The 23,158-nt window shown below is 39.3% G+C and overlaps 1 protein-coding gene across 4 annotated transcripts in view; it reads right to left on the bottom strand.

Annotated features, from left to right (window-relative positions):
- The window catches only part of NR3C1 (nuclear receptor subfamily 3 group C member 1), a 288,230-nt gene that overhangs the window by 9,807 nt on the left and 255,265 nt on the right, over nucleotides 1-23,158 (bottom strand). For all 4 annotated transcript variants that reach the window (XM_053717157.1, XM_053717158.1, XM_053717156.1 and 1 more), the window contains exon 7: nucleotides 7,003-7,133. In XM_053717157.1, the coding sequence (XP_053573132.1) occupies nucleotides 7,003-7,133 (131 nt within the window). The remainder of the gene's footprint in view (nucleotides 1-7,002; nucleotides 7,134-23,158) is intronic.

Raw genomic sequence — 23,158 nt, 5'->3', positions numbered from 1 at the left:
AGCAGAACTAGAAAGACTACATAATCAGGGGATTATTGTTCCAGTGTCTAGCAGTGAATGGGCTTCCCCAATAGTTCCTGTCAGAAAAAAGAATGGGGACATTCGCATCTGTGGAGATTTCAGAGTGGGCCTTAAGCCTCAATTACTTGTGGATCAGTATCCTTTACCACAGATTGAAGAATTGTTTAGTTCTCTGGCAGGGGGTGAAAAATTTACAAAAATTAACTTGCATCAAGCATACTTACAAATAGAGGTGCATCCAGACTCCAGACACCTGTTAACTATCAACACTCACAAAGGACTTTTTCAGTATACGCGGATGGTGTTTGGCATTGCCCCAGCACCTGCAGTGTGGCAACGGATAATGGATGAGATCTTGGCAGGTATTCCACATACCCACTGTATGTTAGATGACATGCTTATCACTGGTGAAAATGATGCTGCTCATAAAGCCAATGTGGAAGCTGTTTTACAACGCCTACAGTAATTCGGACTGAAAGTTAACATGGAAAAGTGTGAGTTCTTCTGCAAGAGTTAAGAATATTGTGCACATGTAGTGGACAAGACTGGTCTACACACAACTGCTGAAAAAGTGAAAGCGCTGGTTCATGCTCCCACCCCTGTTAATGTATCTCAGCTACGTTCTTATTTGGGGTTGCTCAATTACTGTCACAGATTTTTACCAAATTTGGCTCATTTACTATATCCACTACACCGTCTTTTAGATAGTAAAAACCAGTGGGCCTGGACTGACTTATGTACACGAGCATTTGAACGCTCTAAGCAGCTTCTTCTGGAATCAAGACTCCTTGTCCACTATGACCTTAAGAAGCCTTTAATACTAGCCTGTGATGCTTCACCATATGGTTTAGGCGCAGTACTTTCACACATTATGCCCGATGGGTCTGAACGTCCTGTGTCTTTTGCGTCCAGATCTTTAACTCCATCGGAGAGAAATTATGCCCAGATTGATCGGGAAGCTTTAGCAATAATTTGGGCTGTGAAGAAATCCACATTTATATATATATGGCAGACCTTTTACTCTGATCACGGATCATAAACCACTTTTGTCCATTCTGCACCCTCAGAAGGGTATCTCCAACACAACAGCTGCTCGACTTCAGAGCTATGCACTTCAGCTGGGGGCTTACAACTACTCCATTAAATATCGATGCCACAGTGATCATACGAATGTGGATATGTTTTCTAGATTACCAATGGTACATCACATGACAACATCTTCTAAAATCATAGAAACCCCTCCACAGCCTGTAAATCTAAATTCCAAAGTGATTGCTACTTATACATGCTCTGATTCTACCTTACAGGAAATCAAGTCTTTTGTTCAACATGGGTGGCCTAAAGTAGTTCGCTCTGACCTTCAGCCATATTTTACAAGAAAGAAGGAAATTGTGCATGACTCAGGCTGTCTGTTATGGGGGTCACGAGTGATAATTCCGAACTTACTGCAAACATTAGCATTAAAGTTACTACACAGCTCACACCAGGGTGTAGTAAAAATGAAGCAAAGAGCACGAGAATATTTTTGGTGGCCTAAATTGGATACAGATATTGCTTCTTATGTAGCTGCTTGCAATGCATGTGCACAGACACAGCGGAATCCCAGCAGGGACACCTCAAAAACTTGGCCATGGCCAAATGAACCTTGGACAAGAATCCATGTTGATTTTGCAGGACCAGTGGATGGACAAATGTATTTGGTGGCTGTGGATGCTCATTCCAAGTGGCCAGAAGTAGTTCAAATGTCAAGTACTACAACACAACAAACCATTGTCGTTATTTCCAGTATGTTTGCAAGATTTGGACTGCCACAAACTTTAGTCTCAGACAATGGTCCACAGTTCATATCACATGAATTTGAAACATTTCTAGATACAAATAACATCAAACACTGTAAGACAGCTCCATATTTTCCAGCCTCTAATGGACAGGCTGAAAGATTTGTACAAACTTTAAAACGCCACTTAGCTGTCTCTCACAAATCAAAATTTAATCCAAACTCCCTTTCTAATTTTTTGTTTAACTATCGAAACACACCCCATGCCACTACTGGGCTATCACCTGCAATGTTAATGTTTGGAAGACGCCTGAGAACTCCACTGGATAAAGTTAGACCAGAACATCCCACACAAGAGTTGAACACTTCTAGCGTTTCAGAATTTGGTATTCATGACAGAGTATGTGTTAGAAACTACCGTGGCCCAAATAAATGGATTCCAGCTGTCATAATACAATGCATGGGCAACAGAATGTTTAAAGTTCAACTACAAGCTGGTGGTACAGTTTCCCGCCATGTAGAACAAATGAGACATAGATCTCAACCAGCTACACAAATATCAAATGATTCAGATGGTGAGGATATCTGGCATGGTGTGTGGTGCCCACCTGAGTCTTCTGAGGATGAAAATGCAATGAACACAACTGAAACAGATCAACCTCAGAATGATTCTGTCCAACAACAAAATATCACAGGTGATCAACAACCATTGGGTACTCCTCCACAGACAATTTCTCCTGAACCAAATACTCTACGGCCCTCTAGAAACAGAAGGCCACCTTCTAGATGGCAATGTGAGGATTCAGTGAGAGATTATTCAGCAAGGAATGACCTAATCCGAAGGCGGACTTATCGCAGAAAACATAACTGTGACTAAAATCTAGGCTGCGACCTAGGTCTTGTGCACATAGACTATAGAGATAAACTGTTCTAAGTTCAAGTGTATGGTTTAGTTACTTGTTGTATGTTACAATATTATCCACTGTCTGTTCTTTATTTTTATTTTTTTTTTTATATATATATTTATTTTTTTTTGAGAAAAAAGGGGATGTTAAGATTACTGCAGCTTTTACTGTATCTTTGCACTAACCTTGTCTCATCATTATATGTTAGATGTGCTGCAGCTTTAAGCTCAGCTCACCACACCCCCTGGGTGTGTCTGGTGTTAGTTTTACTGATGGAACCTGCTAGAGAATAAGCCATGTGGTTGTAGCTAAATAAAAGTTATCTAAAGTTCCTGCTGCAGAGTCTTCATGATATGTGCAAGAGACATCAGACACAAGGTAACAGCACACAACTGAAGGTTCTAATCCTGACTACACACAGAACATAACAGCTAACAATAACCAAATCAAACTGACTGACATCTTTGGAAATCATAGTCCTGAGGGCCTAAAGAAAAAACTCTGTTCTCTATAGTATCTGCTTTCTACCAAACACCAACTGAGGAAAAATCTTGTGAACGAGATGAAACCTCTGGGTCAGGAACCGCAGCTACAACAGTCTCATTTGAAACTAAGCAAACATAGATTACTTCCTAAACCACCACTACCAAAACTATGACAATTAAGCAATCACATAAGCAAAGAGAATGGCCCTTAGATCCTGTATTATACAAAAGCATTTTGAGGTCCTTGACTGGGAAAATAATCCAACAGACTGGGCCCTATTTGATGGGGCAAAGCACATTGGATGGATTAGTCTATATTACCAATGAGATGTCAATGAGTGATTATCTTTGCTGAAAAAAGCTATATAAAACATATGGCTCGCAAAGAAACATAGTGAACAAATCCTTGCCAGATGAATCTTGTTAAGACCTTTGGAGTTGTGGCTGCATCAAAAGGAGGGCATACAATTAAAATATACCACCTTCAACTAGACATGCGTCAATTATACCAATACTAAAAAAGCCCTTGCTTGACCCCACCACCCCTTCTATCGACCGGTCTCATTGCTTCCTTTTGCTTCAAAATTATTAGAACGACTGGTCTATAATCGGCTAACTCAATTTTTCACAACTAACTCCTTACTTGATCCACTACAATCTGGTTTCCGCCCTAAACACTCAACAGAAATCACTCTTACTAAAGTAACAAAGTACCTTTTATCAGCTAAATCAAAGGGCCACTACTCCTTACTAATTCTTCTTGACCTGTCCGCTGCTTTTGACACAGTTGACCATCCTTTCCTTCTTAAAATCCTACATTCATTTGGCATCCGAGACACAGCCCTCTCCTCGTTTGCCTCATATCTCTCAAACTTCTTGTTTTCAGTTTCCTTTAACAACATATCTTCTGATCCTTTACCTCTCTCAGTTGGAGTACCGCAAGGCTCTGTCTTGGGTACCTTGCTTTTCTCTCTCTATACATACTCCATTGGAAAACTTATAGCCTCCTTTGGCTTTCAGTACCACTTATATGCTTATGATACCGAAATCTATCGTTCCTCTCCTGATATCTCTCCCTTATTACTCAACCAGATTTCCAACTGCCTCTCTGCAATTTCCTCTTGGATGTCTTCACACTACCTCCAACTCAATCTGTCCAAAACTGAGCTGCTTCTTATCCCCCCCCCTCTTCAAGACATCCAACACCTGACATTTATCTGACAGTTGGAGACTCTATTCTCAACACCTCACCCCAGGTCCGCTGTCTTGGGGTCACACTTGACTCAGAACTCACATTCAACCCACATATACAAGTGCTTACCAAATCCTGCCGTGCACACCTACGCAACATTTCCAGAATTCGTCCTCTCTTTACTCAAAAAAACTACAAAATACTAATTAATTCCCTCATTTTGTCACGCATTGATTATTGCAATCTACTTCTAAATGGCCTTCCAAAACACCGCCTTCTTCTCCCTCCAATCTATTATGAATGCTTCAGTTAGACTCATCCATCTAAGTCGCCGATCTACATCATCTGCTCCACTCTTCCAGTCTCTACACTGGCTCCCATACACTCCAGAATACAATTTAAAGTATTAACCCTAATTAATAAAGGCCCTCAACAGTCCAACTCCCAACTACATTTCCTCTCTTATCTCCAAATATTCCCAATGCTGTCCTCTTCGATCAACCTCTGACCTACGTCTCTCTACTACTGTTATCTCTACATTCCACTCCCGCCTCCAAGACTTCTCATGTGCTGCTCCTGTCCTCTGAAACTCTCTACCCCGCTCCATAAGACTGTCTCCAACCTTGTATAGCTTAAGACGCTCCTTGAAAACATACCTACATACCGGAGCAGGGCCCTGTTCCTCCTTTACTAGATTTGCTTAGTTTGTTATGTTTTGTATTTTATCACTAATCCTTGTCATTGCATACCCCTATCTTTGTACCCAGCACTACAGAATTTTGTGGCGCTATACAAATAAATGATAATGATAATAATAACTAAAATGATCTGGATAGATAGTGCACAACAAAGTCATTCAGATTCAACAATTTCTGAAGTCACTGTATCTCTTGTCCACAAAGAAGAAATAAAATGCATACAAAATATATCAACTATGCTACCAATGCAGCCAAATTCTACAGTAAACTGCAAGTTAACCAATCCAGGGATCAGTTACTATCATTGTTATACTTGGTAACAATCCCTTATTATAAGTTTCAAATTGTATGAATTCAAAGGACTAATCAAACCCTAGTTAACTTAAAGGGGACATGATGCCCAAATGTTGAAACACCTGAAAGTGACACAGCATAGATGTAAAAAGCTGACTAGAAAATATCACCTGAACATCTCTATGCAAAAAAAGGAAGCTATTTTACCTCAAAATTTCCTCAGCTCAGAAGAGTTAGTGTTCTATAAAAAGGTTATCTTTCAGTTACTGCCCAGTTGCAGGTTAAAAAAAAAATGGAAGAAATGAACAGTAGCCAATCAGCATCCGCAGTGTTGAGGTCATGAACTGTGATCTCATGAGATTTCATAGTAAACTGAATCGGGAAATAACATGAGTGTGCATAAGGCACACTCCCTTGCAGGTCCCAGGACAGGCATACTGACTGATTGCTTAAAGTCCTTTACAATGTGGTGTGAATATTTAGGACATTTTTAGGTAAAATATCTTTCTTTCACCTAGAGATGTTCAGGTGATATTTTCCTGTCAGCTTTTTACAGTTATGCTGCATCACTTTCATGTGCTCTAGCATACGAGTATTATGTCCCTTTAAGTAATATTTTCTAAAAGTAGTACCTATAATATTAGAGCCATTAGCATAGTTTTTATTTTTGTTGCAAAGCTCAGCAAAAAATAATTATTGATACGTTTCATAAATTAAATTATATTTATCCCCCAGTGTTGTACATTTGCAAAATGTAACTAAAAACAAAGAAAGGATATACAATATAATATTTTAATGATTAATATAGTATTGCCAACAGTATTAAAGGGACATGAAACCCACATATTTTCTTTCATGATTCACATAGAAAATACAATTTTTAGTAACTTTCCAATTTATTTCTATGATATAATTTGCTTCATTCAATTGTTCTATTTTGTTGAAAAGCAATAATGCCCTACTGGGAGCTAGCTGAAAGCCAATGACAAGAGGCATATATATGTGTAGCCATTAATCAGCTGCTTTTCTGAGCCTACCAAGGTATACTTTTCAGCAAAGGATACAAAGAAAACAAAACAAATTAGATAATAAAAAATAAACTGAAAAGTTATTTAAAACTGAATGCTCTATCTTAATGAAAGAAAAATATTGTGTTTCATGTCCCTTTAAATCAAAACAGGTTTTTGTAAATCCTGTGAAGCTACAAGATGGTCAACTCATATTTCTTTAATGTAGGGTCTATTCCCAGGTGACGTAGCAGGGATACAAACAAGTATATTAAATATGTAAATAAGTAAATAAATCAATGCTATAAGTAAACAACGGTTTGGCTGAGGAATAAAAGTTTAGATTTTTACATATGGGCAAAAAAACTCCTAATTGAATTCTCTATAAAACATTTTTTAATTAACTAAAAATAAATAAATAAAAACAAAAACCAGCGTAACTTGCTTTCATTATACTGTTACTTTTTCTTTAACATTCTACACAGTGATTGCTGTGAGCTGATCATTTATATCTATGTAATGACAAGTATACCAGGGTAAATTCTATAAACAAGAACAATAAATATGTCTGTGCGGATCTGTTTATCTTTTACAGTTTGTATTTCTCACATGCACTCACTTACTTGTACTCAGAAGCATCAGAGCTTTCATGCAGAGATATTCCTCATATGAAACTTGAAGACGAGCCAGTTCACTTGCAATTTTAAGCATATACTGACATTGTTCATGCATATAGGGTAGATGCATCCTTTCCCTAAAACAGATGAATAAAATAGTAATGAATACGTGCATTCACCTGTAAAGGCATATTACTATAACCTCAGAGGGGATTTATGCGCATAACAATACTGTGACACCCCCTGAAAGCAACAAATGTACTAATATACTGCATTTGCTAATACCTCTTTTTTTCAAACTCAAACTAAAAAGTGACAGAATTAAAGTTTCATGAGTCAGATAGGGCATGTAATTTGAAACAACTTTCCAATTTACTTTTATCATCAAATTTGCTTTGTTGTAAGCTAATTTCTAAGCCCTTGAAGACCACCTCTTATCTGAATGCATTTCACAGTTTTTCACAGCTACAGGGCATTAGTTCATGTGTGCCATATAGATAACAGTGTGATCACTGTACATATTTTACATTTCAATGTTCTGCACATTTCAGAATATGTTCCATGTATTTATAAATAGATATTCCAGTATATATTTCTATGCCTATATATATTCATGTATATATATATAGAAGTATGGATATATATTATACCATAATACCATCAGATATATGAAGAAAAATGTATTTATGAATAAAAATAACATTCCTCTATGTGAAGAACGTATTCATATTTTCAAGTAGGGTTAGCGCACATGAGGATATGCATTTGTGTTTGCATGCAATAGTTCAGCTTTTTTGCGCTCGTTGGATAAGCGCGAGAGCGAAAACTGTTTACTTTCAACTCATAATATGAGCACAACCCAACAAGTGCAAAAAGATTACTTCTAGCACAGTTAACGCTCGAGCGGGAGCATTAAATAGCGCTGCACTCATAATCTGGCCCAATGTGTTTAAGCTATATAGAAATCTACATCCTATAATATAAAAGGACAGATATGTTTGTCCGAAGCTGTAACGCGCAGTAGAGACTGTGCGAGGACAAACATACCTGGCCTATGATCAGACAGCAGCTGCAGAGAGGCCGGGTGGGAGGTCCGTGATGGGGGCATGGCCGGGTGCGGCCATGGCGAGTAAGCGTGACCAGACAGGACAGTCATGGTGGGGACGTGGTCGGACAGGAGGGGGCAGTGAGCGTGGCATAACGGTGACCTAAGAGAATAAGTAGGGCTCTGTGTAAAGAAGACGACAAGGAGACTGTGTAATAGACATGGTGTGAGAGATTGAGGAATAAGAGTGTGTGAAGCAGACTGTAAAGTGATGGATGGGTGAAGAGGAAGCTGTGTGAGAGGGTAGGGAGCATAGTGGATATCAGGGAGGGGAAGAGAGATTGAGAAGGGAGGGTTTAGAGGATGAAGAGAAGCTGGTGTGTGAGGGTTGGTGGGATTGAGAGGGTGAGCAGGGTGTGTGGCACAGGCTGCTGAAAACAAGAGTTAGAGAGAATGAGGGGTAAAGAAAAATAGCTGTGGGAGATTTGCTTATAAGCTTATATCATATGGACTGCACTCACTAGCTATTAGTTTAAAAAGTCAAATAGTTTCCTGTAACAATATATATATATTTGCATTCTTTAAAAAAAAAAAAAAAAGTGTTTTTTCCTATATGCATGACAGATTTTTGGTGTTGAAGGGTGAGCAGTAGTTATATACAAGAAGAGGGGATGAGAGGAGGAGGTGGTTGCGTGCAAGGAGAAGGTATGCAAGGGCTGGCATAATGGTGAGCTAAGAGGATAAGTAGGGCTGTGTGTAAAGAAGATGACAAGTAGACTGTGTAATAGACAGGGCGTGAGAGAGAGAGGAATAAGAGGGTGTGAAGCAAACTGTAAAGTGATGGGTGAAGAGGAAGCTGAGTGAGAGGGTAGGGAGCATAGTGGATATCAGGGAGGGGAAGATAGGTTGAGAAGGGAGGGTTTAGAGGATTAAGAGAAGCTGGTGTGTGAGGGTTGGTGGAATTGAGAGGGTGAGCAGGGTGTGTGGCAGAGGCTGCTGAAAAACATAATTTATGTAAGAACTTACCTGATAAATTCATTTCTTTCATATTAGCAAGAGTCCATGAGCTAGTGACGTATGGGATATACATTCCTACCAGGAGGGGCAAAGTTTCCCAAACCTTAAAATGCCTATAAATACACCCCTCACCACACCCACAATTCAGTTTAACGAATAGCCAAGAAGTGGGGTGATAAGAAAAAAGTGCGAAAGCATATAAAATAAGGAATTGGAATAATTGTGCTTTATACAAAAAAATCATAACCACCACAAAAAAGGGCGGGCCTCATGGACTCTTGCTAATATGAAAGAAATGAATTTATCAGGTAAGTTCTTACATAAATTATGTTTTCTTTCATGTAATTAGCAAGAGTCCATGAGCTAGTGACGTATGGGATAATGACTACCCAAGATGTGGATCTTTCCACACAAGAGTCACTAGAGAGGGAGGGATAAAATAAAGACAGCCAATTCCTGCTGAAAATAATCCACACCCAAAATAAAGTTTAATGAAAAACATAAGCAGAAGATTCAAACTGAAACCGCTGCCTGAAGTACTTTTCTACCAAAAACTGCTTCAGAAGAAGAAAATACAACAAAATGGTAGAATTTGGTAAAAGTATGCAAAGAGGACCAAGTTGCCGCTTTGCAAATCTGATCAACCGAAGCTTCATTCCTAAACGCCCAGGAAGTAGAAACTGACCTAGTAGAATGAGCTGTAATCCTATGAGGCGGAGTCTTACCCGACTCAACATAGGCAAGATGAAATAAAGATTTCAACCAAGATGCCAAAGAAATGGCAGAAGTTTTCTGGCCTTTCTAAAACCGGAAAAGATAACAAATAAACTAGAAGTCTTTCGGAAAGACTTAGTAGCTTCAACATAATATTTCAAAGCTCTAATAACATCCAAAGAATGCAACGATTTCTCCTTAGAATTCTTAGGATTAGGACAAAATGAAGGAACCACAATGTCTCTACTAATGTTGTTGGAATTCACAACTTAGGTAAAAATTCAAAAGAAGTTCGCAACACCGCCTTATCCTGATGAAAAATCAGAAAAGGAGACTCACAAGAAAGAGCAGATAATTCAGAAACTCTTCTGGCAGAAGAGATGGCCAAAAGGAACAAAACTTTCCAAGAAAGTAATTTAATATCCAATGAATGCATAGGTTCAAATGGAGGAGCTTGAAGAGCCCCCAGAACCAAATTCAAACTCCAAGGAGGAGAAATTGACTTAATGACAGGCTTTATACGAACCAAAGCTTGTACAAAACAATGAATATCAGGAAGAATAGCAATCTTTCTGTGAAAAAGAACAGAAAGAGCAGAGATTTGACCTTTCAAGGAACTTGCGGACAAACCCTTATCTAAACCATCCTGAAGAAACTGTAATATTCTCGGTATTCTAAAAGAATGCCAAGAAAAATGATGAGAAAGACACCAAGAAATATAAGTCTTCCAGACTCTATAATATATCTCTCTGGATACAGATTTACGAGCCTGTAACATAGTATTAATCACAGAGTCAGAGAAACCTCTTTGACCAAGAATCAAGCGTTCAATCTCCATACCTTTAAATTTAAGGATTTCAGATCCTGATGGAAAAAAGGACCTTGAGACAAAAGGTCTGGTCTTAACGGAAGAGTCCACGGTTGGCAAGAGGCCATCCGGACAAGATCCGCATACCAAAACCTGTGAGGCCATGCCGGAGCTACCAGCAGAACAAACGAGCATTCCTTCAGAATCTTGGAGATTACTCTTGGAAGAAGAACTAGAGGCGGAAAGATATAGGCAGGATGATACTTCCAAGGAAGTGATAATGCATCCACTGCCTCCGCCTGAGGATCCCGGGATCTGGACAGATACCTGGGAAGTTTCTTGTTTAGATGAGAAGCCATCAGATCTATTTCTGGAAGTTCCCACATTTGAACAATCTGAAGAAATACCTCTGGGTGAAGAGACCATTCGCCCGGATGCAACGTTTGGCGACTGAGATAATCCGCTTTCCAATTGTCCATACCTGGGATATGAACCGCAGAGATTAGACAGGAGCTGGATTCCGCCCAAACCAAAATTCGAGATACTTCTTTCATAGCCAGAGGACTGTGAGTCCCTCCTTGATGATTGATGTATGCCACAGTTGTGACATTGTCTATCTGAAAACAAATGAACAACTCTCTCTTCAGAAGAGGCCAAGACTGAAGAGCTCTGAAAATTGCACGGAGTTCCAAAATATTGATCGGAAATCTCACCTCCTGAGATTCCCAAACCCCTTGTGCCGTCAGATACCCCCACACAGCTCCCCAACCTGTAAGACTTGCATCTGTTGAGATTATAGTCCAGGTCGGAAGAACAAAGAAGCCCCCTGAACTAAACGATGGTGATCTGTCCACCATGTCAGAGAGTGTCGTAAAATCGGTTTAAAGATATTAATTGAGATATCTTTGAGTAATCCCTGCACCATTGGTTCAGCATACAGAGCTGAAGAGGTCGCATGTGAAAACGAGCAAAGGAGATCGCATCTGATGCGGCAGTCCTAAGACCCAACATTTCCATGCATAAGGCTACCAAAGGGAATGATTGTGACTGAAGGTTTTGACAAGCTGATATCAATGTTAAACTTCTCTTGTCTGACAAGGACAGAGTCATAGACACTGAATTTATCTAGAAACCTAAAAAGGTTACCCTTGTCTGAGGAATCAATGAACTGATTGGTAAATTGATCCTCCAACCATGAACTTGAAGAAAACAACACAAGTCGATTCGTATGAGATTCTTCGAAAATGAGAAGACTGAGCAAGTACCAAGATATCGTCCAAATAAGGAAATACCAAAACCCTATTCTCTGATTACAGAAAGAAGGGCACCGAGAACCTTTGAAAAAAATTCTTGGAACTGAGGCTAGGCCAAACGGTAGAGCCACAAAACTGGTAATGCTTGTCTAAAAAGAGAATCTCAGACACTAAAAGTGATCTGGATGAATCGGAATATGCAGATACACATCCTGTAAATCTATTGTAGACATATAATGCCCTTGCTAAACAAAAGGCAGGATAGTCCTACAGTAACCATCTTGAATGTTGGTATCCTAACATAACGATTCAATAATGATAGATCCAGAACTGGTCTGAAGGAATTGACCTTCTTTGGTACAATGAAGAGATAAAATAAAACCCCAGCCCCTGTTCCAGAACTGGAACTGGCATAAATACTCCAGCCAACTCTAGATCTGAAACACATTTCAGAAATGCTGAGCCTTTGCTGTGTTAACTGGGACACGGGAAAGAAAAGAATCTCTTAGCAGGAGGCCCTTAACTTGAAGCCAATTCTGTACCTTTCTGAAACAATGTTTCTGAAACCAGAGATTAAGAACGGAATTGATCCAAATTTCTTTGAAGAAAACGTAATCTGCCCCATACCAGCTGAGCTGGAATAAGGGCCGCACCTTCATAGGTACTTAGGAGCTGGCTATAGGTTTCTATAAGGCTTGGATATATTCCAAACTGGAAATAGTTTCCAAACTGATACCGCTCCTGAGGATGAAGGATCAGGCTTTTGTTCCTTGTTGTGAGGAAAGGAACGAAAATGATTATTTACCCTGGAAAGAAAGGGAAAGCAAAGTTGACTTAGAAGACATGTCAGCATTCCAAGTTTAATCCATAAAGCTTTTCTAGCTAAAATAGCTAGAGACATATACCTGACATCAACTCTAATGATATCAAAAGATGGTATCACCAATAAAATTATTAGCATGTTATAGAATAATAATAATGCTATAAAATTATGATCTGTTACTTGTTGCGCTAAAGCTTCTAACCAAAAAGTTGAAGCTGCAGCAACATCCGCTAAAAATATAGCAGGTCTAAGAAGATTACCTGAACATAAGTAAGCTTTTCTTAGAAAGGATTCAATTTTCCTATCTAAAGGATCCTTAAATGAAGCACTATCTGCCACAGGAACAGTAGTACATTAGCAGGAGTAGAGACAGCCCCATAACCTTAGGGATTTTTGTCCCAAAAAACTCTAATCTGTCAGATGGCACAGGATATAATTTGCTTAAACGTCTAGAAGGAGTAAATAAATTACCCAAATTATTCCATTCCCTGGAAATTGCTTCAGAAATAGCATCAGGGAGATAAAACACTTCTGGAATAACTACAGGAGATTTAAAAACCTTATTTAAACGTTTACATTTAGTATCAAGAGGACCAGAATCCTCTATTTCTAATGCAAATAACACTTCTTTAAGTAAAGAACGAATAAATTCCATCTTGAACAAATACAAAGATTTATCAGCATCAACCTCTGAGACAGAAACCTCTGAACCAGAAGAACCATTATCAGTATCAGAATGATGATGTTCATTTAAAAATTCATCTGAAAAAAAGAGAAGTTTTAAAAGACTTTTATGTATACTAGAAGGAGAAATAACAGACATAGCCTTCTTAATGGATTTAAAAAATAAAATCTCTTATGTTATCAGGAACACTCTGAAAATTAGATGTTGACGGAACAGCAACAGGTAATGTAACAGTACTAAAGGAAATTTTATCTGCATTAATAAGTTTGACATGACATGCAATACAAATAACAGCTGGAGAAACAGATACCAAAAGTTTATAGCAGATACACTTAGCTTGGTAGCTCCAGCACTGTGCAGTGATTTTCCTGTAGTATCTTCTGACTCAGTTGCAACGTGGAACATCTTGCAATATGTAAAAGAAAAAAAAAAAAACATATAAAGCAAAATTGATCAAATTCCTTAAATGACAGTTTCAGGAATGGGAAAAAAAATGCCAGTGAACAAGCTTCTAGCAACCAGAAGCAATAAATAATGAGACTTAAATAATGTGGAGACAAAAATGACGCCCATATTTTTTAGCGCCAAAAAAGACGCCCACATTATTTGGCGCCTAAATGCTTTTGGCGCCAAAAATGACGCCACATCCGGAACGCCGACATTTTTGACGCAAAAAAACGTCAAAAAATGACGCAACTTCCGGCGACACGTATGACGCCGGAAACAGAAAAAAATTTTTGCGCCAAAAAAGTCCGCGCCAAGAATGACGCAATAAAATGAAGCATTTTCTGCCCCCGCGAGCCTAACAGCCCACAGGGAAAAAGTCAAATTTTAAAAGGTAAGAAAAAATGATTGAAACAAATGCATTTATCCCAAATATGAAACTGACTGTCTGAAAATAAGGAATGTTGAACATCCTGAGTCAAGGCAAATAAATGTTTGAATACATATATTTAGAACTTTATATAAAAGTGCCCAACCATAGCTTAGAGTGTCACAGAAAATAAGATTTACTTACCCCAGGACACTCATCTACATGTTTGTAGAAAGCCAAACCAGTACTGAAACGAGAATCAGCAGAGGTAATGGTATATATAAGAGTATATCGTCGATCTGAAAAGGGAGGTAAGAGATGAATCTCTACGACCGATAACAGAGAACCTATGAAATAGACCCCGTAGAAGGAGATCACTGCATTCAAATAGGCAATACGCTCCTCACATCCCTCTGACATTCACTGCACGCTGAGAGGAAAACCGGGCTCCAACTTGCTGCGGAGCGCATATCAACGTAGAATCTAGCACAAACTTACTTCACCACCTCCATCGGAGGCAAAGTTTGTAAAACTGAATTGTGGGTGTGGTGAGGGGTGTATTTATAGGCATTTTAAGGTTTGGGAAACTTTGCCCCTCCTGGTAGGAATGTATATCCCATACGTCACTAGCTCATGGACTCTTGCTAATTACATGAAAGAAAACATAAATTATGCTTACCAGATAATTTACTTTCCTTCTGTATGAGGAGAGTCTACGGCTTCATTCCTTACTTGTGGGAAATACAGAACCTGGTCACCAGGAGGAGGCAAAGACACCCAGTCTTCTGCCGAGGGAACAAGGAACAGTAGGAGAAATAGCAGGGTATAAATGGTGCCAGAAGAACAAAACAAAATTTAAGTCTGCCCAACGGAGAATTCGGGCGAGGGCCGTTGACTCTCCTCATACAGAAGGAAAGGAAATTATCTGGTAAGCATAATTTATGCTTTCCTTCTTAATATGAGGAGAGTCCACTGCTTCATTCCTTAATTGTGGGAAACATATACCCAAGCTCTAGAGGACACTGAATGAAAATGGGAGGGTAAAAAAAAAAGAGAGGCGGACCTCGTTCTGAGGGCACCACAGCCTTCAAAAACACATTCTCCAAAAAGCTGCTTCAGTCGAAGCAAAAACGCCAAATATGAAAATTTTTGAAAAAATATGCAAGGAGGACCAGGTAGTTGCCCTACAAATCTGATCGCTCAAGGTCTCATTCTCAAAACCCAAGAGGGAGCCACAGCTCTAGTTGAATGAGCCTTAAGCCTCTAAGGAGGCTTGTGTCCCGCTGACTCTATAAGCTAAGCGAACATCCTCCTCAACCAGACAAACAACGAAGAGTACGAGGCTTCCTGCCCCTTACACTTCCCAGAATAGACATAATAAGGAAGAAGTTAGACAAAACTCCTTTGTAGCCTGATGATAGAATTTAAAGGCCAGAACCATATCCAAGTTATGAAATAATCACTCCTTCGAAGAGAAGAATTAGGACACAAGGAAGGAACCACAATCTCCTGATTGATGTTGCGATGTAAACTCCAAAGTGGAGCACTAGATCTAAACACAGGCCTGATCTATTCAAAGCCTAAATCAAAGACTGGACCTCTGGAAGCTCTGAGAGCCTCTCGAGCAGTAAAACATATATGGCTGAAAACTGTCCCCTAAGAGAGCTAAAAGAAAAGGCCCTTCTCCAGAGCATCCTGGAAAAAGGAAGGATCTTGGAAAAACCTGGCCTTATGCCAGTGGAATTCCTGTTCTTCATATCAGAAGTAGTAGGTCCTGCACCCCTTATGATAGGTGCAACGATACACTGGCTTAAGAGCTAAAACAAGAGAATCAACAATTCTTTCAGAAAAACCTCTCATGGCTAAGACTAAGCGTTCAATTCCATGCAGTCAGCCTCAGAGAATCCAGATTGTGATGAACACAAGGACCCTGCCCCAGCAGAGCCCTGTAAAAGGACCATGGAGGCAAAGCCCCTAAACTGAGATACAACTCGTACATATAAACGGAGCAAATAGTCTCACTGACACCTGCTCCTACTAGGATCGAACCATCCACAACAAGGAGTGACATGGCCGAAAGAGAAGAAGGTTAAAAGAAACCTCTAAGGAATGGTACGCTCATAGAGAGGGTCGCTGTCAATGAGCCGAAGTGGGTCTCCGTCAAACACGAGATTCCCCCCCCCCCCCCCCCGATTAGCAGGAGGAACTCTCCTTCTCCACAGGGAGATTCCGAAAGAAGATCTCCCCACTGAGAAGGTCCCTACTGGTATGAACCCAGAAGACCAAATCCTCCAAACAGAACGTTTGCTGAGGAACGAAAGGAATAAGTGGAAGGAAACTCCCAACCCCCGGACCTCCCTAGGACACTCTCTCCCCATGCACAAGGAAACGACAAAGTCAAAACTGCCTAGTTTCCAGTCTCTATGACCCCTAGATCCATATGATCCAGTATCAAGCACCCATCCCAGATAATATCTAAACAGGTCCAGCCTGTTAACTAGGATAGATGGGCCTGCTATACCTGGACAGGAAATATAGAAAAAAACTCCTTCCCTTGTATAGAAAGAAGGAGCAAACTCAACTTCCACAACAGGTCCTGCCTGTCATCTAGGATACAATGTATCTGCCGGAACAATCAAAGGCAAGAATGAAACTTATTAAGTTCCAGCAAGGCTAGAACAACTGAATAATCAAACTAAAGAAATTAAGCTCCGAGGCTTAAAATTTTTCTCGAAATCATCAGGGGAACTATCACCCCGAACACAAATCTATAAGCTTCCAACAATCTCGATCCTCAAAGTCGATAGTACCAAAATCCCATGTGACGAAACATCTTTCTAAGAAGAGTTTCTATAACAACCCAGAGCTCCAAAAAAAAAAAAAAAAAAAACTATCTGGACCGGAATAGCAATTAAAAGAAAACCAAATGCCATGAAAAAAAGGTGAGTGCATACAAAAACAGGTTCTGCCTGTCATACAACAAAATCCCCCATAGAGCTCGTAACTGGTATTCTTAATAACGTAAAACAAAATATAAAACAAGACAAGGAATAGGATCCCATCCTCCCCTTGTCTATTCAACTGACAGATCAGTACTGGGAACCTCTAACATCGCCAAAAACTCTCTTAGGAGTAAACGCAGGCGTGCCAATCGAAATCTAAATGCTAAGCCCTCCGAAGTCGGAGGACCCAAGTAAGCAGACTCGATCCTGGAGGTTCTCCCTCTGAGGCCCCAGAGGACTGATCGGACACAATAGTTATTTTACACAAATGTCCAGGGGCATGAGAGCTGAAATTACTCCTTCGCTTACACGTAGAAGGAATAGGTAACATCGCTAAGGCCGCAGAGATGGCCATGCGGAACTGTGTAGTAACCACTGATGGAAACAAACCCCTTACAGGCAAAAGAGGATCGGAGCTCAGGAAAACTGCATATGTAGGAAAATAATCTAGGGAACACACCTCACTGGACGAAAAAATCCTCAGATTCAGAGGCAGATGGCTTAGTGGTCTCTAACATCTCAACATTGGTTAATGAGAACAACCTATTGCAGAATACGGAACATTATTGAGAGGGCTGGATTACCCGGACCTCCTCACAATATATACAGGTATCAAATTCTGTATCAGAGGGATCCCCCTCTAAAATATCAGAATCCTCCATTACTTGTCTATATCAAATTATAGAAAAGGAAAAACAACTGGCACCTTATACCCTCAATGGCTGGGGCACTCACCACCTCCTATGACCCAGACAGATAGAGAAGATGCTACTCTCCGCAGACACCCGGTCAGGAATCGGAAGGAAAAACGTGACCACTCCCGATCACATGGTGCACTAGCAAAACCTGGCTCTGCTAAGGAAAAAGCGTGCCATCTTAATATAAAGAAATTGCGCAGCTCTCAAAAGAAAATAACCTGTACGTTCCGTATCAGCCTAATAGCCTAAACGTTCTTACACATAAGCAAACTAAATCACATAACAAATATGATTAAAAACTGTTCAATAATCCCCCTCAGGAGATATTGAACAGTTCCATAAAGATAAAGGAGTCCCACTGTGACCCTGTCTTCTATCGTTAACATGTGTGTAAAGTAATGAAACGATCTTACCGGAATCTATGCCGTGGAACAGTGACACAGTCCTTCAAGTTTGACGGATTGTAGCAGCGCTTCTGACATGGACTTGAGTGAAGAAAGCAGACAGCGAAACTCATCAATGCTGATTGCTTAAGGAGCTGTTAATATGAGTCTGGATGGGTTCGCAGAAAGACTCTCCCTGCATCTCCATTAACTTTCGTCATTGCTCTCACTGAGTGGCTGACAAAGACTACTTAAAGGGACACTAAGGTCAAATTAAATTTTCATGATTCAGATATGCTGTAATTTTAAACAACTTTCCAATTTACTTCCATTAAAAAAAATATGCATAGTCTTTTATATTTACACTTTTTGAGTCACCAGCTCCTACTGAGCATGTGCAAGAATTCACAGATTATACGTATATGCATTTGTGATTGGCTGATTGCTATCACATGGGGAGTGGAAATATACATAACTTTAAAATATGTTATAAAAAAATCTACTCATTTGAACTTCAGAGTAAATGCTATTGTATTTTCTTGTTATCTTGCATTTGTTGAATATGCAAATCTACTGTGTTTACTGGTCCTTTAAAACTCAAGTCCCATCTCGAAGAGTACTACCATCCATAAGGAACTACTCTGAAATCTTGTGACACTTCTCTGCCAATCTCCTGTGACAAAGGCAAAGAATAACTGGGGGATGAGGGAAGGGGGGGAGGTATTTAAGCCTTTGGCTGGGGTGTCTTTGCTTCCTTTTGGTGGCCAGGTTCTGTGTTTCCCACAAGTAAGGAATGAAGCCGTGGACTCTCCTCATATTAAGAAGGAAACAAGAGTTAGAGAGACTGAGGGGTAAAGAAACATGTTGTGTATGGGGGAAATGGAGGTGGGAGTATGAGGAGGAAATTGTGTGCAAGGTGGGAGGATGTTGAGGTGGTTGCATACGAGGGAGAGGGGGAATAAAAAGGTGACCAGAGGCTTATGTAAGGGAGAGTGGGCTAAAAGGGTGCAGATTATACTAAATAAATATATATATACACTGTATATATTATCTCTGACTGTAGGGTGACGTCACTAGTGATTATGTCATGCAAAGCTCGCAAATGGGGTAGCAGTTTAAGTTAGGAATTTCCTTGTTTTTAAGCATTTGATAGAAAACAAAGACTGGCTTTAATGGCCAATTTCCTTGTATTTCCCTAAGATATTCAAAATAAAAAAGCAAAATAATTTTCATATACGTAAAACAATAGGGTTTAAGAAAAAAACTAAACAGAAGTATTTTCATATATATATATATATATACATACACACAGCAATGTAAAGCTGATGAAGGTATATATATATATATATATATACACAGCAATGTAAAGCTGATGAAGGTATATATATATATATACACACAGCAATGTAAAGCTGATGAAGGTATATATATATACACACAGCAATGTAAAGCTGATGAAGGTATATATATATATATATATATATATACACACAGCAATGTAAAGCTGATGAAGGTATATATATATACACACAGCAATGTAAAGCTGATGAAGGTATATATATATATATATACACACAGCAATGTAAAGCTGATGAAGGTATATATATATATATATACACACAGCAATGTAAAGCTGATGAAGGTATATATATATATATATACACACAGCAATGTAAAGCTGATGAAGGTATATATATATATATACACACACACAGCAATGTAAAGCTGATGAAGGTATATATATATACACACAGCAATGTAAAGCTGATGAAGGTATATATATATACACACAGCAATGTAAAGCTGATGAAGGTATATATATATATACACACAGCAATGTAAAGCTGATGAAGGTATATATATATACACACAGCAATGTAAAGCTGATGAAGGTATATATATACACAGCAATGTAAAGCTGATGAAGGTATATATATATATACACACAGCAATGTAAAGCTGATGAAGGTATATATATATACACACAGCAATGTAAAGCTGATGAAGGTATATATATATATATATATATATATATATACACAGCAATGTAAAGCTGATGAAGGTATATATATATATATACACAGCAATGTAAAGCTGATGAAGGTATATATATATACACACAGCAATGTAAAGCTGATGAAGGTATATATATATACACACAGCAATGTAAAGCTGATGAAGGTATATATATATATATATACACACAGCAATGTAAAGCTGATGAAGGTATATATATATATATATATACACAGCAATGTAAAGCTGATGAAGGTATATATATATATATACACAGCAATGTAAAGCTGATGAAGGTATATATATATACACACAGCAATGTAAAGCTGATGAAGGTATATATATATACACACAGCAATGTAAAGCTGATGAAGGTATATATATATATATATATACACACAGCAATGTAAAGCTGATGAAGGTATATATATATATACACAGCAATGTAAAGCTGATGAAGGTATATATATATATATATTACAAAAAAGAAAAAAAGAGAAGTCAAACTCACACCATCATAAACACAGTTGAGTAAAATAATTAATTGTGCAGCACATTTTTGCATCCAGGGAAGTAGGGTCTCTTGCTTTCCCACAGAACATCAGCACACATAATTTTAAATGGAGCCTAGGATTGTGGGAAAAAACACAGTCATGAGATTCCCAATGTCTCACCTCCTGGCTTTCTAATCTAATATGTACCATGTGTGGGTGCTGCTGTTCAAGTCATCTTAAAAGCATAGCCTGATTTAAAACTAGCAGGGTGAGAACTCTTACACTGCATAATTCTCTAAGGCCTAGATTTGGAGTTTTGCGGCCAAAGGGGTGCGTTAGCTACGCGTGCTTTTTTCTGGCGGCACCTTTTAAATACCGCTGGTATTTAGAGTTCACAGAATGGCTGCGTTTTCAGTTCATTAGGCTCCAAAAAGGGAGCGTAGAGCATAATTTGCCGCCACTGCAACTCTAAATACCAGCGTTGCTTACGGACGCGGCCAGCTTCAAAAACGTGCTTGTGCACGATTCCCCCAGAGGAAACAATGGGGCTGTTTGAGCTGAAAAAAAACCTAACACTTGCAAAAAAGCAGCGTTAAGCTCCTAACGCAGCCCCATTGTTTCCTATGGGGAAACACTTCCTATGTCTGCACCTAACACCCTAACATGTACCCCGAGTCTAAACACCCCTAACCTTACACTTATTAACCTCTAATCTGCCGCCCCCGCTATCGCTGACACCTGCATATTTTTTTTAGCCCCTAACACCGCCGACCCCTATATTATATTTATTAACCCCTAATCTGCCAACCAGACCTCACCGATACTATAATAAATGTATTAACCCCTAATCCGCCTCACTCCCGCCTCAATAACCCTAGAAGAAATATTATTAACCCCTAATCTGTCCTCCCTAACATCGCCGACACCTAACTTCACTTATTAACCCCTAATCTGCCGACCGGAACTCACCGCTACTATAATAAATGTATTAACCCCTAAAGCTAAGTATAACCCTAACACCCCCCTAAATTAAATATAATTTAAATCTAACTAAATAAATTAACTCTTATTAAATAAATTATTCCTATTTAAAGCTAAATACTTACCTGTAAAATAAACCCTAATATAGCTACAATATAAATTATAATTATATTATAGCTATTTTAGGATTTATATTTATTTTACAGGCAACATTATAATTATTTTAACCAGGTACAATAGCTATTAAATAGTTATTTACTATTTAATAGCTACCTAGTTAAAATAATTAAAAAATTACCTGTAAAATAAATCCTAACCTAAGTTACAATTAAACCTAACACTACACTATCAATAAATTAATTAAATACAATACCTACAAATAAATACAATTAAATAAACTAACTAAAGTACAAAAAATAAAAAAGAACTAAGTTGGGGGGAACTTCCGGGCAGCGGCCATCTTAGGTCGCATACTCTGAGCTGCTCTTATCTTGTGAGAATTTTTATTAGAATAATCTACGATATTGGGAACCAAAAGGGTTCTAGACCCCAGAATCTAACCTATATCAGAGGTCTGCTTCGATTGAGCCCTTTATTGTTTTACCATGCAGCCCTAATATACCGGGATCTACTTTGAGGCCTCCGCCTCCATTAACCCCCCGGCAGGGAACTGGAAATCCCTGCTGTATCGCAGTCTTTGGAATAAGATGCAATCTCCCGACTAAACATGGAAGAGATCTATGTGGCAATACATACATGGATGACTGACTTTGAGGATATGATGTGCGCCAAATTGGACTGCCTTATTTACTCCATGGGACGCACTCATGAGAAGATGGGGATAACTGAGTCTCATAAAGGGCCTAATATAGAAATGGAAGAATTGAAGGCTATAAAAGTAAGTGAGATTCAACCTTCAGATATTTGTGCACAGCGGCATACCGGCTTTTTATCTTTGGCTCTGGATCCTCCCAGGGGAGGTGCGGACAAGATGAAGATACCAGGGAGCAAGAGAGAGGCGAACGCAGAGCACTTTAAGTTATGTGGTAGTGTGCTGGAGGACATGGACCCGCATGCTGCTACAGATATACAGGTTAGTATGAAGCCGAGATCCTGTGCAAGCTCCCTGTCTGCTCTGGTCCCTAGCCGGGGAGATGTGGCCGGCTCTCTGGTGGGGGATAGAAGCGAGAAGCCATTGCTCTGCTGAGATCCTGGACTGCCAGCGGGTCTCAGAGTCGGGTCGATGTCACTCCGGGAGATGCAAATACCTCTCTCCAGCTGGAAATCAGAACTGACACTGCGGCAGAGCCTAAACTGTTCCTCCGATAGCCTGAGAGTTGGAGTGGGCTAGGTGAGGACCTGGACTTGAGCTACGTATACTCACTATGGCAGTTACCGTAAGACTTTAGTCCACAATGTGTTTCTTTTT

This window comes from Bombina bombina, chromosome 6 (assembly GCF_027579735.1).
Source record: "Bombina bombina isolate aBomBom1 chromosome 6, aBomBom1.pri, whole genome shotgun sequence".
Classification (NCBI taxonomy): domain Eukaryota; kingdom Metazoa; phylum Chordata; class Amphibia; order Anura; family Bombinatoridae; genus Bombina; species Bombina bombina.
The sequence above is the reverse complement of the archived record's forward strand: the minus strand, read 5'-3'. Positions and strand labels throughout refer to the sequence as shown.